Source organism: Balearica regulorum, chromosome 1 (genome assembly GCF_011004875.1).
Source record: "Balearica regulorum gibbericeps isolate bBalReg1 chromosome 1, bBalReg1.pri, whole genome shotgun sequence".
Lineage (NCBI taxonomy): Eukaryota > Metazoa > Chordata > Aves > Gruiformes > Gruidae > Balearica > Balearica regulorum.
The window spans coordinates 114,909,812-114,927,370 of NC_046184.1; the positions used below are offsets into that span (position 1 = coordinate 114,909,812).

Here is a 17,559-nt window from a genome sequence, read left to right on the forward strand (position 1 = left end):
TTAAATCTGAATTCTAGCTCTTAATCTGCAGGATTTAATCTCAGATGCTGGGATGTCATCACCATGTGTCTCAGACAAATCTAGTGCGTCTAGAATTTTGTCAAAATATAGCAGGATTCCTAAGCATGCTGAAGTTACATAAGAATGGAAAAGCGCAAATGCAACAACCTTTCTACGAGACTTTCCATCTTAATGACATGGGAACATATGAAATCTCAGCTGTAAACAGTGAAACATTTGTGGCTGTGTATGCTGATATAATTAAGATAGCAGGAGGGGACACACATGAATGCATTTCATTATAACTCTTTTCCCGTCTGTCTTTTTACTACTCTGACACAACACCCATCTCTTACTCATAAAGATGGAACGTTTTTTAAAATATGATCTTTAGAGATCAATACCTCCTCAGAGGCCAATTTGCTTCTGTGAAATGCTCACATTTATTGATTACATATCAGATGCTCAGCTTCTCTGCTAACGTGATATGATCTTGAATAAAGGAACCAATATGTTATTTTTGGAAATGGTATCAGGAGCCTACATCTCCATTCTTGTAAAAAAACAGGTTTGTATGGTGAAATGCTAGCTCACTTTTGAAAATAGACATTGGTGCTTCTACCCCCCACACTAAAAAAAAGGAAGGAAAAGATGTTACAAGCTGCAGAGGTGTATGCTTAAATTTGAAGGTAGCAGAGAAGTGCATATAGCCTTTGTCAACTTAATTCCCACTGAGACCATCAAATAAAGACCCAAATGTCACTTAAATAATAACCAGGACTCAGGGAGTGTTTCTCAGAAGAGTTAAACTTAAGTGTTGAATGTTCTTCAGACCCTAATAGTGAGACACATGCCTCAAACAGCATTTGAATTCTAAATTCTATTTCCTGTTTTTATTTTATTTATTCTAAATAAGAATAACACATTTGGGTTTGAGTCCAGCGAAGGTAATTTAATTCCTGACTTCAAGACAGTTGTGGTGCCTGTGTGTGCATCATGTCTAGGCAGACAGGTGATGTTTCTTTCCTGATCAGAAACAAAAGTTTTCCTCCAGATACAAAGGGAAGGGATGAGTTAGGAACCTACGGTCCATCCCAGGCTTTCTGAAGTCTATGGTAAAACTTCCAAGCTTTGAATAGAATTCGAGTCCTAAAGCACAACTGCCTGCTGCATGCAAAGACAGTGAAATGTATGGCTGCCCCGAAAACATAGCTCCATGCCCCCACTTCTAGACGCCTGCCAGGTAAATGGAGGATGCGAGTGCCTATTAGGCACCGCGTTCAGGCAAACAGAATAGGCAGCAGTTGCACAGCCCTCAAATACAATTAACGAACAGAAATGAAGCAGAACTTTCTGAATAGTCAGAAACCGCACGACTGTTTAACACAGCAATGAGATTTCATGCTTTTATACGCAAGATTTATAGCAATTTTACTGTTTCTAGTGACACTCCATGTTAAATGTTACAGGATATAATAAAAGTTGAATCAGAACCTAATCATGTAATTCATCAAAAGAAATTGCTTTTTTGCACTCTGTCCTTGCTTTAATATTAGAGGAACTAAGGGCACAATTTGAAACTCTTGCAGAGAGAATGTATTTTCAATTTAGTTGGTATAATTTTGAGTATAGCTTGCAGCTTAATTAAAAAATGTGAGTTTCAGTAGCTTCTGTTTGTAACAGATCTCATTTATGCAAGCTTGCAGGCTGCCTCTGACAACAGAACTGCAAGGAAATGCTGTTCTTTCAGGAGTTTGGACTGCAGCAGTAGGGCAATGCAGTGTTTAGCTGAGGTTCAAAATAAGGTCTCACAGTCTTCAATACCATGTTTTATCAGATAATTATTATTCCTATTTCTAAGTTGTAAACATTTGATGACTTTCTCCTGTTTATTAAACTAAATGGGAAATTAACCCAATCTCTTGGTTTCAACTGGTAGTTGAGAAGTAAACTATACAGGACCAGTAGCCACTCAGACCCTTTCTTATGAAGCATTGAAAAAGTAGTAGATAGAAGAGATTACAGGTAAGTCTTCAGTCATGTCTGAAGGCTGTCAGGTACTTGACAAGGCAAAAATGTACAAAGCAACCTAATTAAAACTCTGAAGCTTCCTACTTTTACTACTTAAAAAACCCCTAATTGTGGTAAACTACAAAGTGACACCTGGAGTTAAATATTCAAATTACAATATTGGTTTCCATGTAAATATATTGATGGACAATTATAACAACTGGAAAATGAAGCTGACTCAGCTTCTAAGAGCAAACACTCCAGAAGCTTGCTATAAATTCACACCATCATCATACGGTCTTTATATCAATTTCCACTTCATCATCTTGAATCAATTACTATAGCAGCCTTAGTTTCAGCCAAAGCCAATCAACAGTTCAATCACAGAATCAATTAGTTCAGCTGCTACCAGACTTACTAAGGTAAAACAACAGATACGTTTTATATTCTGTTTCTTTTGCCTCTACCAGACCTCACTTATATTTCCAGATTTGTATTAGCAAGATATAACTAGATCAAGAAATCATAATGTACGGTGTATATAATGCATTGACTGAGTAAATCTTCAGCTTTGTGATATAGCCTCAATGGGATATAGCCAATTTGGTAGATACTGTATTGCACTACTGCACACAAAAGTGTAAATCTTTCTCAGACAAATGGATTGTTTTTATTATGTATTTGTTTTTTTCTTACTCAATATATGTTTATCCAAATATTTTAGTTAACTGTTTATCTGCCTATGACATATTTTTTCTTTCTGAGTCCAGCGTCCCAGTGACAGATACTGTTTCAGATTAAAAAACTTTGTATTTTTCAAGGTACTTTTTAAAGTGTTCAAAGTGCCATCGCAATACAAACATGCAAAGGCATAATCTTATTTTACCTTTTTAAACTATTATGTTTAATGATGTTTCATAATGTGCAGACATTTCCATTCCTCTATTAATATTCCACTTATTCCAATAACCTGTGAAATAAAACAGTTTTTCTGAACCTGTTTCTTAGACCTCCACTTGCAATTAATCAAGCAATGTCTTTAGAGTTTCAAACTCAAGTTTTAACCTTCTATTGTTCCCACTGTTCAGAAAATAAACCCCTCCATTTTAAACATATGTCTGGAGCTAATGTTAGAAGAAAGCATCTGAGGTGAGATACACATATGTACTCCCAAATGCAAATAAAATGGTGACTATACACTTACGAAATATGTGTACATAATGAATCTACTTTAAATGGTATAAGGAGAAACCATCATCACTCTTAACAATTTTTTAAAATAAATAGACAAAGGATGTTGATAAAACTTCTGAGTGAAAAACCAAGAGGAAAAGCTATATTAGCACAGTATTGTTGCAAAAAATGAACTGTTCTCTTGTTCAGCTCCAAAAACCTGCACAATACCAGGTTTGAGTCTGACTTTGTGCAAGATATTTGGACGCTTTGCTTCTGCCACTGAAGCCTGAATTATTGTTTAATATGAAAGTATCATAAATTGATGATAAACAACATCTTATGTGAATACTATTCTTGGATATAAGTGCAATGCTAAATGACAATCTTCATTCTAAAGCCTTACAAAGGCATCTGGGCACACAAAAAACCCTACTGCAATTGTTTAAGAAATTCCCGAACGACAGAATGGGCCATATTTAGTTATTTATTTTGTAAAACAGTCTCTCTATTTTTTTTATTTCTCTCTCTTTTTTTTCTTGCTCTTGCTGTTTATGTGTAACTTGAACATTTTGAAACCTTATCCTAAAGGCGTGCAATCAATCAGCAGAGTTTTTCCACACATTTAATGAGAGCTTGGAACAGAAATTGGTTAGCTGAACTCTTCAGTATGGGAGAAGTACATTCAGAAGCTAGAGTGAAGTCTAATGGAAGATAAGGATATTTTTCTGTCTACTCAATTTTGTCAGTGGGATTATCTTGACCTTTGGTAGGTTGCTTTCCCAAGCATGTTAAAGGTAACCTACACAGGCAAGTAATTGTACTGATTTTTTTCCCCTGGTTTTGTAATTTTGGATATATAGGCCAAGTATATTTTTATTTTTAATTCTTGGTGTTATAATCTGTTTGTTTATTATCAGAATTTACTAGGTAAAACTGAGCATCAGTTATTGATTTAAGGTACTTTTCTAATTAACCACAGTTGTGAAGTAAAAGGTATTAAATTACACCACCATCATCCTGCTGTTTTTCTTTCCTTTTTTTTTTAAATGATGAATGAAACAATAGAAAAAAAAACATTGGCAGTCATCTGACCTGGAATTCAGGAAGCAGTAGTGTTCAACACCCCAAATGTACACGTACATGCACATGTAAGGAGGACATTGATTGTGTTCCTTTATGACATGGGACAAGACAGTGAGTGAGCTATTTTTCTCATTTTTTTTTTTTCTCGCTCCAAACTTTTGCTTCATGACTGCAAAATCAGATATCTGAAAAATTTATAAAACATACCCATACCTAAACCTACTGTGGCCACATGCTCAGAATACCACAGATCACTTTTCTACAACAAAACCTTCCAACACCATAAATAACAATACCACTAAATACTAACCAAAATGGTAATGACCAAGGGAAAGTTTACTTTAATTTTCCTTTGGTTTTCTTTCCTTTTGGGAGAGAAAACTCCTGCTTTATTAGAATTGCAGAGACAGTTGATAGCTCTAAATGAGTGATATTGCTTCTAGTTACAGTGGAAATCATTATATGCTCTCAGCCACACATCAATTTATCAGCTCTTACAATTAATCCTCTTATTAAAAAAGATCCTCAAGGATTATGGAATATAATGAGTTAGCGTATAACTTTTCCATTATCCCAGTCCAAATCTAGCATAACAGATGCAATAAAAAGAATTTCAGCATTCACCATTACAGGGTTTTATCTACCCCACTGAAAATCATGATGCTTCATAGCATCTTTACTCAGAAGAGGTCCAGGAGTGGTACAGTCCTAGGCTTTTTTACTAAGCAGCACTGGCATGGAAAAGAGGAGGTGTGGGGTAGGCTTGTTCTTAGGAAGGGGTTTAGGCAGCTGTTGTAAGACTGAGCACACTCCAGCCTTGAAACAAGAGAAATGGTGAGCAAATAAAGAAGGGGCATTTCTTAGGAAAGTCACAGGCTGTTTTGTGAGCCACCCAAGAACACTCATTTCCAGAGCAGCGGTTGAGCTTAATGACGTTCAGGGGTAGTCATATGAAGCTTTTTGGTGTGACAAATTTGACAAATGAACCCTGACTACTTGATGATGACGGCTTAGGTGGATTCATTTCAGGGCATATGTTTGAAAAGCCTTTGAGTTCCTTTAAAGCTTACTTACACCTACCAGATTGCTTCATATCAATATCAGAGATGACAGAGTGGGTGTGAAGAATCGGAAGGGAAGGTCAAACCTTGCCAATTTTTCTTCCTAGTAATAGCAGAGTCTGTCTTACACAAACAAGACTGTCACTAAAGTGTCTGGGTGGGATTGCTGTTGACTATGAACTTGGACACCATAACTTCACTGTTAATGGCGATGGGGATCCTATTGTAACAGATCCTGCTTGTGTAGGCGAAATAGTACGGAGAGAAATCCTGTTCCACACAGCTAACAGACTCAATCCACTAACTAGACAAAAGCCATCATCCACATTTTACAGAGGGGAACCAGCGCATTTCTAGCTACAGGTCGTCTTTATCTAGATTTTAGGTCCTGCTACTTTTGTTTTAGAGTGATGTGGTAACTACAAGCATGGATGATGAACAGCCTGATCATGTCAGCAAGTTGAAAGAGCCTACCAAGCAACGACTGGTTTTACGCTCTCACGTAACAGCAACACACTTTTTGGAGCTGGCCCAAAGTGATTTGTACGTGGTTGCACAGAGTCTGTGGCAGAGCCAGAAGTCAAAGCCAAAGCTCTGGTGTTCCCACGCAGCATCTTGAGTGGGAAATGTCCTCCCCAACTGAGCTGTTGTCCTATTACAGTGACATCAGCCCATTGGAGAAAAAGGATGACAAGGAGCCTATGGGGGGGGGCGGTGCGTGGTGCAAAGCACTGTGTCGTTTCCAACTGAGATAATGGGACCAAGTGCTGGAAAATTTGTGAATGAGTGAGTGGGAGGTTGCGTGGTTGAGGAACAGATTGTTTCAAGGAGAGCACACTGCTCCAAAATCTAAATCATCTGCATTTAACAGTTATCGCGTAAGCTCTTTGGAACAAAGACGAATGGCTGGATGGTGATGTGACTAGGGCTCCTAGAATTTTTTCCAATACAAATAAGTATCATCTAGTTTAGGCCATGTGCTAACACTTAAATAGAAACATGAGTGAGGAGTAAATGATAAGCACTTTTAATAGGCCAGGACATATAAAATATGTTCTGAAAAAAGTGTTTGTGTAGCAAGTATCAAAATATCCTCCATATATTCAGATAAAATAACTTTATAGTAATTCTTGCTCATTTTTTTATAAACAAATCTACTTTCCAGATAATATTTAAGCAAGTAAAAATGGAACGGAAGAAAATGTATATAATGTTTCTGTTAGATTTCTTGTTTGATTTTAGATATCACAGTATCAGAACCTTGCAGATAATCTTTTATCAATTCAATATGTATTTATTCCTGGTATGCAAGTTCTAGGACCATTATTGTGCAATCTATGCATAGATCATTGTATAAACTAAGTGATTTTCCATTTGAAATTTTATTGCAGAATATGAATCCCTATTGGCATTAATCTCAGCCATACATTATCGTTATGGAAAGCTGACCTTTATTTTCTAATAAACCATCATGGGATGCAGGTCTAGCATTTTTTTTGCTCTTTTAATTAAGAGGTTTCAGTTCAAAGTAAGAAACAGCAATAGGCTTATATCAGAAATGCATCCACTACTTTATGGACAAGAAGTAAGTTTTTAAAAAGTAAAAATGTCCTGTTTTGAGCTGAAATAGAGTTAATTTTCTTTCTAGGAGCCGACAGAGTGCTGTGTTTTGGATTTAGTATGAGAATCATGTTGATAACACACTGATGGTTTTAGCTGTTGCCAAGCAGCTGAGGACTTTTCAGCTTCTCATACTGCCCTGTCAACGAGAAGGCTGGGGGTGCCCAAGAAGCTGGGAGGGGACACGGCCAGGGCAGCTGACCCAGACTGGCCAAAGCGATATTCTTTACCACATGACGTCATGCTCCGTATATAACCGGGAGCGGGCTGAGAGGCAGTTTGACTTGGGAACTAGCTGAGTATCAGTTTCAGTTGGTGAGCAATTGTGCTGTGCAACACTTGTTTCATATATTCTAGCATTAGAATGTATTAGTATTAGTGTTTATTAGTATTAATATTAGTATTAATTAGTATTAGTATTGTCTTCCTTTTCTGTCCTATTAAACTGTCTTTATCTCAACCCCCAAGTTTTACCTTTTTTTTTTTCTTTTCAATTCTCTGTTCCATCCCACTGTGGGGGAGTGATCAAATGACTGTGTGGTTGTTTTAGCTGCCTGTTGGGTTAAACCATGACACAAAGAAAAATGTTTATTTTAATGAAAGTGTATCAAATCCTAATATGAAATTATGTAATGAGAGAAGTCCTACTGAAGTAAATAACTGCTTTTCTTTGGATTAATTAAATATTGCTGCATCAGAGCCTGGAAAATAACTGCAGCTAGTATCTATAGACACTGTCATTGGCTCAACCCTAGAACACAATGACAAAGATGCAGGAGAACAGATGCTATTTTATGTTTTGGAGCTGAACTATTGTCGTCTTTCCCCAATTACGTCCATAGAGATATCTGTGCAAGCAGAGAGATCAGGTAACTGACACATAGACCTTTCTTCAGACAGCAGGGGAGATGGTGAGTTCTTGGCTCTTCTGACATCCAGACTCTCATATTGCTGACTTCTTTTTTCGTTCCACTCTGTAGATTTCTAGTCCCATGAAAATACTCTTACACATTGAGTTTGGTTGTAATAAAGGACCGTGAAACAAAAGAAATGTGCTGTTATCTTACAAGACGTTTTGTGCTCCTTCGTTTGGAGATGCTGCCAATCGTAACCAAAAAAAAAAAAAAAGAAAAAAAAAAAAGATTAATATCTCCCCAGATGGATTGCTTTCCCTTCTGTCTTATTTTAAATTCGTACTTTTCCTGTAATGAAGAATATTCAGTTCCTTCTTCTTCCAATGATGTTTTATGTTTGTTTTAGATTTAGTTAGTTATTATCAAGAATCCCCTGAAAATTACATCCTGTGATTTGATACCAGTTAATCAAGACTTTGTGCATTCCTGCCCTTTTCTCAAAATGTTAGTCAGCTCATCAGATTTGGACAAAATCAATCTGGACATGGTCACGACATCTTGAACTCATTAGTTCTGTCTTCTGTTCCCTGCACTGGAGCTTCCTAGGAAATCTAGCAGTCCTGAGGATGGTTGCTTGCTTCCTCCATACCAAGAGAAAAATGAGATCCACCATCCATCTAAAGTGCTGGGTAAACATCAAACAGCTCATAGATTTAAAGGATATAAACTTTTAAACATTTATGTGCTGAAAAAAGCCAGTGTCTCAGAGCTGCAAAACAGCACTAAAATGTGAAAAAAAGCAGAGAACTCTACTGTTTTCTTATTGTAGAACAACTAGGTCTAGAATAAGTGTGTATAGAACAGATATTTCAGGACAGACGGGAGTTTCTAAATCATTTGTACACTCTCAGCACGGGTGAAGTAGACATGCAGCTGGTTTTAGAGGCAAGCATGGGCTAGCAACTAACGCACTGAATCATCTTCACTCAGAAGAATTATTACAAATAAGTTGAGCCAGAGGCTTGAAAGATATACAATCGTGGTAGTCCCTGTATGATCAAGTCCACCCATCTTGTTGATTTCTATGGTCTTAAGTCTACATGAAGAAGTGGTTCAGCTCAGAGGTTCCTCAAGACTTTTTTCCTGTGGTGCAGGTCTTCCCAGCTCTTTTTGTGGTGACTGGAAATTATAATGCTTCTTTGTTTCCCAGTCTTCCTAATTATGCTGATGGAGAGGACTCTTTCTCTACAGAGCAAGGCTATCATTTGATTAAATGCCTTGAGTTTGGAAGAAAAGATTTCAGGAATTACATTCTTCTGTATATAGGATAAGGTGGGGTTTTTTTCTTTTCTTTTTGTAAAGAAGAAACATGAAATAAAAACATTTATAGCCAATGTAACCAGAACAGAGAGTACCATGTTCTGAATTATCATCATGGTTTCAAAAAGCAGGCAATAATAAAGTTGCATAATTTCATTTCTTGATGCAGAGTCACTTGCTGTCTTCTTGTACAGGGAAGGACTGGATATGTCTTTTTTTTTTGTTATTAATTTTACTCTTGAAGCAGAGTGTCATCCACAGACCAGTGACACAACACAAGATGCTTTAAAAGCTGTAGAATGTTTACAGTTCTGTTTCTGTATACAAATAAGCTAAATTAAGGTCTCATTTTAAGTCTTTAACAATGAAAAATGGTATGATAATTTAAGCGGGCTTCTTCAGGGACTTAATTTTACTAATCCTTGTCTTTGTTGCAAGCTGGAGACATTCTATAAAGCATACCAATTATTATTTGTAGAAATGAGAATCAGCTAGCAAAGGGCTGGAAAACCCTTTACAAATTTTAAGGGAAGAGTTTCTTGAGCTTTAAGGCATTTGAGTGAGGCTGGCTTTACAGTCTAACTGTAAATAAGTTGAGACAGAGGCTTGGAAGTTTTACAGCCATGGAAGTGCTTGTATAACCAGGTCCACTTATCGTGTTGCTTTCTGTGGTCGTTACATTAGTCTACACAAAGAATTGGTTCAGCTCAGAGGATTCTTCAGAGCTTTTAATGTCACACCACCAAAGGAATCAATTATTCGATGCAGAATCTAGATGGATTGCTGTCACTCCTCGTATCTACTAATTAAATGTGCTTGAAAAATATCTTGTCAAAACCATAATGTAAACTGAAATGTAGATATAAATGTTTCAGATTTCTTTTAATCTTTGAGATTTGTGTGTGTGATTCTGTTTGAGGGGATTTAATAATGTCACTCAAGATAAAGTCTGCATCTTTCTCTTCTGAAATACTTCTCTATGCAGTTGTTCTAATTGTTACTGGATTTGAGTGAGGGGAGCTCACATTGGTCTAGAGGATAATCGAATAACAGACAATCATTGTTTTGGGGATTATCTCATGCTTTAAGGTGGACATTACCAGGGAATTTGATCATTCAATTATAAGCACCTGTTTCATGTTTACATACATATTCCTTTTAGGAAAGGTGCAATCATACTTTCTCTCCTTTTTCCCTCTCTGAAGAAAGAGAATGACCTCCTCTTTCTTTCTGGGTGTGGGTAAGATGTACTCCCTGTGAGTGCTTCCATAAGGGTAAAAGATTAAAATATCATTTAGATATCAATGACATTAGGTCACTGAGAAAGACAAGCTTCTGACAGGGATTTACTTTTCATTAAAAAGGTCTTCATGAGCTATTGTAGAAGAGTCTTGATCCCAGACAATGTATTTTATGTAACATTCTCCTTCGCAGGAACTAGCTGGTGACCTCTCTGACCTCAAAGCCATCCTCAGAGCTGGGGGGCTTTGGTCAGCCTTGTTTTTCTCTGCAAATTTCCAACTGTTTTCTACAGTCAGTATTAGCTCCTGAGATCTTTAGAGCATAGAAGATTACTCTTATTTGTTGCTACAATTGATTAGTCTGTAGGTTGAGACATTTTGCTAGTGCTTTTCTCCTATGCTCTTGCTGGTAGCACTTCAAGTCTTGGTCATTAAGAAAATTAGGCAGTGTATCTCCTACTGCTGTTACCTGGTACTCTTACCCAAAGTCGTAAGGCCAAGGGAGGAGTATTCTCACATTAAACTAGCCATCTTTTGTTTTCACGTACTATGACAATTCAGAAACCAACTCTAATGTGCATGCATTCAGATCAGCATGAATCAAAAGGCAGTATTTTGCCCTAGGATATCCACTTTCCAGTTGCTTTAAGGAAGAAACGAACTTGTGTATACCTGAGGACAGGATATGGCCTGAATGTTGACTTCCCAACAGGACAGTGACAGGCTGAAAAAAAATTAATTTGCCATCTGCTGAGTGAAGAGAGAAGCAGCCTATCAGCTGCTGTACAAGTTGGAGGCTATCCACGTTGACCTCTGCTCATGTCCAGGCAGCTTCTGAGGTCCTTTCTGTTGCCAGCAGTCTGGCATTTTATAGCATTGGCCCACAAAGCAAATGAGATGACTGCAGTTCTTATCACCACTGAAATAAAGTGCAAAAAACCACCACAGAGCCATTGAAGTACTTGGTAAGGTCTAGCACCTGCAAGACTCATTGCATGCAACCTCTTTGCCTGAAAGTTGTTTATTTAGACCACAGTACAGGATATTTGTCTTCAGACCAGTCTGTAAAACGTCTTCACAGACTGTTAGTACCATATCACAAAACAAAATTAAATTTTACTTATGTGGGCCCAAACTATCATTCTGCCTGCTTGACATCTTTTCTCTATGCCTTTTTGCTTGATTCTTAATTTATACAGTTCATCTATCCTTGTTGATCAAATCAGATCATAACATGAACTAGGAAGGTCCAAATGTATTTGCTATTTAGTTTGCAACACCTGTTATAACCTTTATGAGAAATGTCATACTGTCTTATTAAACCTGTTGTGGTTTAACCCCAGCTGGCAACTAAGCACCAGGCAGCCACTCACTCCTCTTCCCCAGGTGGGATGGGGAGGACAATCAAAACAAAAAAAAAAAAAAAAAGAAAGTAAAACTCATGGATTGAGACAGAGACAGTTTAATAAGATGGCAAAGGAAGAGAAAATGATAATAATAATAATAACAATAATAATAATGATAAAAGAATATACAAAATGAGTGATGCACAATGCAATTGCTCACCACTTGTTGACTGAGGCCCAGCCTGTCCCCAAGCAGTGATCACACCCCCAGCCAGCTTCCCCCAAGTTTATATACGGAGCATAACGTCATATGGTATGGAATATCCCTTTGGCCAGTTTGGGTCAGCTGTCCTGACTGCATCTGCTCCCAGCTTCTTGTGCACCCCCACCCTCATCGCTGGCGGGGCAGTACAAGAAGCTGAAAAGTCCTTGACTTGGTAAACATTGCTTAGCAACAACCAAAACATCAGTGTGTTATCAACACCACTCTCATCCCAAATCCAAAACACAGCACTGTACCAGCTACTAGGAAGAAAATTAACTGTATCCCAGCCGTAACCAGGACAACCTTATCATGTACTTTCATCAACCATCTTTTTTGGCTAGAATAGAAACAGGAAGATAAGACTCTGAAAGTATTTAAATCAGTGTTTTACTGACCATGAAAGACACTATCTATCTGCAAAACAATCAGCAATTAGCTCACATATCTGACTCCATGCAAGAAAAGCTAGCTGTACATGATAAATGTGAACTGTATAACTGTTTAAGCTTTGAGTTGGATCTGCTGAGATACGTCTGGTGCCCTTGGTCAAAGTACTTCTTCTGGTTTAGGATACAGGACCCTTATGCTATATACTTAGCATCACCCAAAATAAGGAGGTCACCACTGTAGAATTATGCAGATGCATTTGCTGATACAAAGTCTTTTGCTAACTTTCAATTTCATGATAATTATTCTTAAAATGCACAAGAAATTGTATGAGTAGCAATGCTCCCTCGTTTAGTTTGAGGTTGAGACGTACAAGAGCAAAGGTTCCCACTTAGATCAAATCAGAAGGGAGGAAGAAGTTCATCTTTATTACAGGCACTTATGAGACAATTTTCTCCTGTCTTTTACTGTGCCTACTACAGTCTTCTCACCTCCTCCCCAGTGAGGGAGCTGGATACAGCATGGCTGATGTCAGTGCGAGAGAAATAACCTTTATCAATGCTGCTACCCTGTCTCCTCCGGGTGTTCCCATGATTGTCTTGCAGTGAGGAAAGTATCTCAAAGCTTCTTTATTTTTAAGTCAGGTCCCTGAGTATTGGGGTAAGTCTAGTCTTTTCTTTATACTTTCAAAGACAGAAGCTTAGAAGGAAACGTCAAAATTCATAAAGTGCCCTGTGTGGAGAGTACTAGTTCAGGAACTTTCAATGCTTTCTGTGTAGGTGAATCACCATGTCGTGTACTGCCAATGGCAATTCTAAAAAATTAACTTAGGTTTGGAGAAAGTGATGACAGCTCTTCTACATGTTCTGTAACCTCCACATGTCTTGTCTTTCAGTTTGCTCCTACAATATTTCTGGATTCAGGGGTATGCCCCAATGTGCTGCCACCATTTACCTTGTACCTCAGCCTACAAGTCCTGAATGAATGTGGCTTTGATAGAACCACATCGTCATGGACAAGAACTCGGAGAAAAGATGAAGCATACATAGGAAGCCCCACATAATTTCCAATTTTCATTTCCACACACTTCCCTAAAGGAAAAGTTTCCATTGGAAATTCATAATAGAAACTGAACTTTTGGAAGAGTGAAGGTATTTCAGCTAAAATGTGTATTTTTTTAGAACAACTGTGGGTCAAGGTAGCTCAGTGATGCATTCTCATGAGATAGATAGTGCATGACTTCATGAAGCAATTTACTTCTTTAGAAATACTGGCTGAATTATTTTCTGGATATTGATTACTATTCAAACAATCTGTAAAAGAATTGGAATTAAGTGGTGAAAAAAGGACAGAGCTACAGACTTGCTTTTCTCTCAATTTCTAGAATGGCTGTTGTTAGTTATCACATATTTTTAGAAATTATATACAACCATAATAACATAACAATAACATTAACCAAGCAAAAATTATGGGCAGTCTTATGGTATGTTTGCCTGAGATGTCATCACACCTACAGTTTAGTAGTTTCTTTTTTTCAAAGACCAGATAAAGTCTCCACTGGAATGCAGGCCACAGCCTTGTGTCTGTATATCAATGTTTCTCTGCTAGGAAGGTGAGGAAGAATTGAGCATCCGAGTGCCAGAAACCAGAGCATAGCACATGACAAAGAGCAGGAAGCAACAACACAAGTCAATGCGGCAAAGAAGAAAGGAAAGATTATGCTGACCATAAGCAGATGGTCTACACTTGCCTCTTTTATCAGATTCATAAATCTGGGTCCAAAACGCCATGGCTTGTGTCTGTGGCACTGCAGGGAGCTGACAGTCATTTGGGAGGCACGCTGGGAGGCCACTGCTACCATGTAAACAGCATCGTACATCAGAGCTGCTTCAGTCTGCAAGAAAAAACAGAAAGGCTTTCTTTAGTGTACGTCTTTGTGTCTGGTCCCTGCTTTTCTCCACTGAAAACCATTCCTTTGGGCTACTGTTACAGAAAAGGCCACTACTGGACTCTCCACAGAAATCTGAGGTGCAAAAAAAATAAATTTTTTGCAGCTTATATTAATTTCAGAGTATTTTCAGATGAGCATTGGGAAGAAAACTACATTGGGTAGCTACAGGAAGAGAGGGGTCAGTGGGTCCAGCGCAGGAAGGAGCACACAGGTAGGTCTGTGGCATGGAGAGGAGTTTTAAGCAGCCCAGGTCTCATCCTCCAGGCATATCTTATGGCCAAGGACTTTGCATTACCCAGTCTTCTATAGTTTCCTTATGGGAGCTGCCAAAGACTTTCACCACCTCAGGGTGTGTCATTAGAAAGCACCAAGCAGGTGCTCAAGCCAGTCTCTGCCCAGCGTGCAGCTTGGTGTGGCATGGTGACATGGCATGGTGGCGTGTGGGAGGGCTGCCCACGTGGGGCCCATGCTAGCTCCTCATCGCTGCTCTTGTGGGATTACTTTCTTCCTGAAGGGGTAGGCAGGCTCTGCTTGCCAGGGAAATCAATCCCACTGAGCACCTGGTAGGTATCCCACTGGACAGGTATCTACTGTCCCTAAGTGTCTACTGCCCTTGAGGATCTTGGCTTTTGCCACAAATGTGTGAAATGGCCCCACCAAGATTTGGCCAGGGCTGTTCCCCTGCCATACCTCCCATGCCGTCTTAGAGAGAGGTGAACTGTCCTTTCTAGGTGCCTTTTTTTGATGGTTAAGTTGGACTTAAATATTTAACTTCTATCTGTCTAAGGATAGATGAATATAGCCCTTAGACACCTAGATATTACTAAAATTACTGGATGCTGGTTGTGCATCCGAGTTTCTTTTGAGAATGGGTTTGTTGGTTTAAAAACATGCCCAGTAAGCCTCAAACTGAGATCGCACACCCTGTCACCCTTTATCACTGGGAAGTTTTAGACAAATTCACCTTCACCTTTACTGTGCTTCAGTGCTCTCATGTGTGAGGTGGGAACAGCCATGTTTCACTTAATGCACAGGGATGCTGTAAAAATGAAGTGCTTACCTTTCTTGTAAATCTACTGAATAATTAAATAGGTGTCTTAAAAAATAGTACTAACTCTGCAGATGAGAAACTGGACTCATTTATATGAACTGCAAAGTTAATCCATTTTTTATTCTTTTCCCATGCAATTCCTTTGGGAAATTAATAGATTTGGTTCTTTGTCTGTTTCCTTTACCTAAGTAAATTACAAAAGTATCAGTCTTACCGGCATTGCAGGTTTTTGCTGGCAATTAAATGTGATCTGAATTTATCAACTAATCTTAATATACTGCAGATGAGGAATTGCTCTTGACACACTAGTCAGGATCTGCCCAAAACAATGCTCCCACATTCACAGCAAATTGAAAACATTCTAAATGGTGAGGCAAGCAGGAGGAGACAATAACAGCTGTTCTCAGCATTGAGTGACTTAAAACAGATATTTACTGTAAGCAGACCTAGGGACTAAGGGCCTGATCCAAAATCCCTCAAAATCAATGGAAAGATCCCCATCAATGTCAGTGGAGTTCAGATTGTTTTTTGCATTAGACTGGGGACAAGTGCATTCAGGATTGAATTTTACTTGAGCACTGGAGTCCCGGTCTGCCTCTGTCCCAAGCCTAGGGACTCTGGAGACTTGGTGAAAATGCTTTAGTGCGTACCTCACTTTGCACTCCTATCTGGGACCACCGACGCTTTTACTTGATAGCATGGTGCATCCTGCATTGTTTGTATGTTGGCAGCATTGCCAGACTTGGCTGTTTCAGTCTAGTGCTTGCGTAACTTGTTACTCATCCATTCTGCTGTGCAGCAACTGGGAGGCTGTATTACCTCCCTTAGCCTTTCATTTTCCCCTCGCTCCTGTTCTGGTTTAGGGCTTGGGGTTGTGTGGAGGAACAAAAGGTCACCTCATTTTCTGAAGCAAACCACCTTATATTGATGTCTGTACTTGTGCATAAAAAGAAAGGGACTAAAGTTAGTCTTGGAACTTGTCTTACTAATTTTCATAATATTTTTAAATTATTGCAAAGAAGCCCAAAGATCTGATTGGAACACCAATGCCTCTGTATGCAATTCGGGCATAAAGTGAGACATGAACTCAAAACTGTCTTACTCATGCCCTGCTGACTTCCCACAACCTGACATCAGGGCAAACAATATAGCATGAACCAGAAGGGAGAAATCCTGAGATAACAATAGGACATGTAATCCTGATCTCCTTGTACTGTGCAGCTTGTCATAGCCTTATTGTCTAATGAAATACAGCAGTATTGCAGCTCTCCATCACACTGAATAAGCAGCACTTGCTATGAATATTTAAAAGATCACAGCCAACTAGAAAGATGCTTTCCTTGGTGCTCATGCTGGTTCAGAGCATCAAGGACACCAAGAGATTATAGAGATGCAAAGGAGAGGATAAGAGCCTAGTAAGAACTTTGGTTTTCCTAGTTTTACAACTGGGTGAATGCAGGTGAACAGCTGCCCTTGCAGGTCTTGTGTATTCACATCAGAAGTTCCCAGAAGCAGCTTTCTCCCCTGCTTTGCGTATGAGTGAGCACAATGGCATTGCTCAAACAAGCAACATTTTTTTGAAATGCTAGAGATAGCACACATAATACATTTCTCTTCAGGATGTTAGGATGTTTCAAAATTTCCCCTGCAATCATCTGCAATAAAGTCTATTTCATATCAGTTCGAACTCCACTCAGTGCATGGGATATATTATCTTATATTGCAAAAAGATGGCAACCCTTCACCCGGCAAAACTGAATGGAGTCACGCTGCCCATGTAATTGTTCCTATTCTTTCCTTTGCTTCTTGGGGGAGTGGCAGGGAGGAAATCCTAATTTCCTGGCTTGATGATACCTTTCATTTATCTTTAAATTATATCTTAAAAGCCGTAGTTGCTGTGGATGATGGAAATGAAAAGAAAGGGCACTTTTCCAATTTAAAAATGCTATTACCTGTCCACATGTACAATAACTTTCCCTGCAGGTTATAAATCGTATACCTGCTCTGAAAGTTTTTATTTCCTGCTATGTTCTTCACTCCATCCCGAACATTATTAGCGAAACGAGGCAGAAGTATATACATTTGACAACAATAAGATGAATTATGTTAGCTGGATGGCACCATGACAGAGGTTTGCCACCCACCTCTAGAGCTGCCCGGCTCTGTCACACAGATAAGTACAACATTGGTTCAT

At 38.7% G+C, this 17,559-nt stretch overlaps 1 protein-coding gene and 1 long non-coding RNA gene across 7 annotated transcripts in view; one reads left to right on the forward strand and one right to left on the reverse strand.

Moving 5' to 3' along the window:
- GRIK1 (glutamate ionotropic receptor kainate type subunit 1) overlaps window positions 1-17,559 on the reverse strand; it is a 169,943-nt gene that overhangs the window by 38,013 nt on the left and 114,371 nt on the right. For all 5 annotated transcript variants that reach the window (XR_012838217.1, XM_075770417.1, XM_075770427.1 and 2 more), the window contains exon 7: window positions 14,114-14,257. Coding sequence is in view for 4 of the 5 variants with exons in the window: in XM_075770417.1 (XP_075626532.1) it covers window positions 14,114-14,257 (144 nt within the window). In the remaining variant the exon portion in view is untranslated. The remainder of the gene's footprint in view (window positions 1-14,113; window positions 14,258-17,559) is intronic.
- Window positions 7,781-17,559, forward strand: part of LOC142604355 (uncharacterized) — a 29,907-nt gene continuing 20,128 nt past the window's right edge. For both annotated transcript variants that reach the window (XR_012838220.1, XR_012838221.1), the window contains exon 1: window positions 7,781-7,861. This is a non-coding gene — a long non-coding RNA (uncharacterized LOC142604355). The remainder of the gene's footprint in view (window positions 7,862-17,559) is intronic.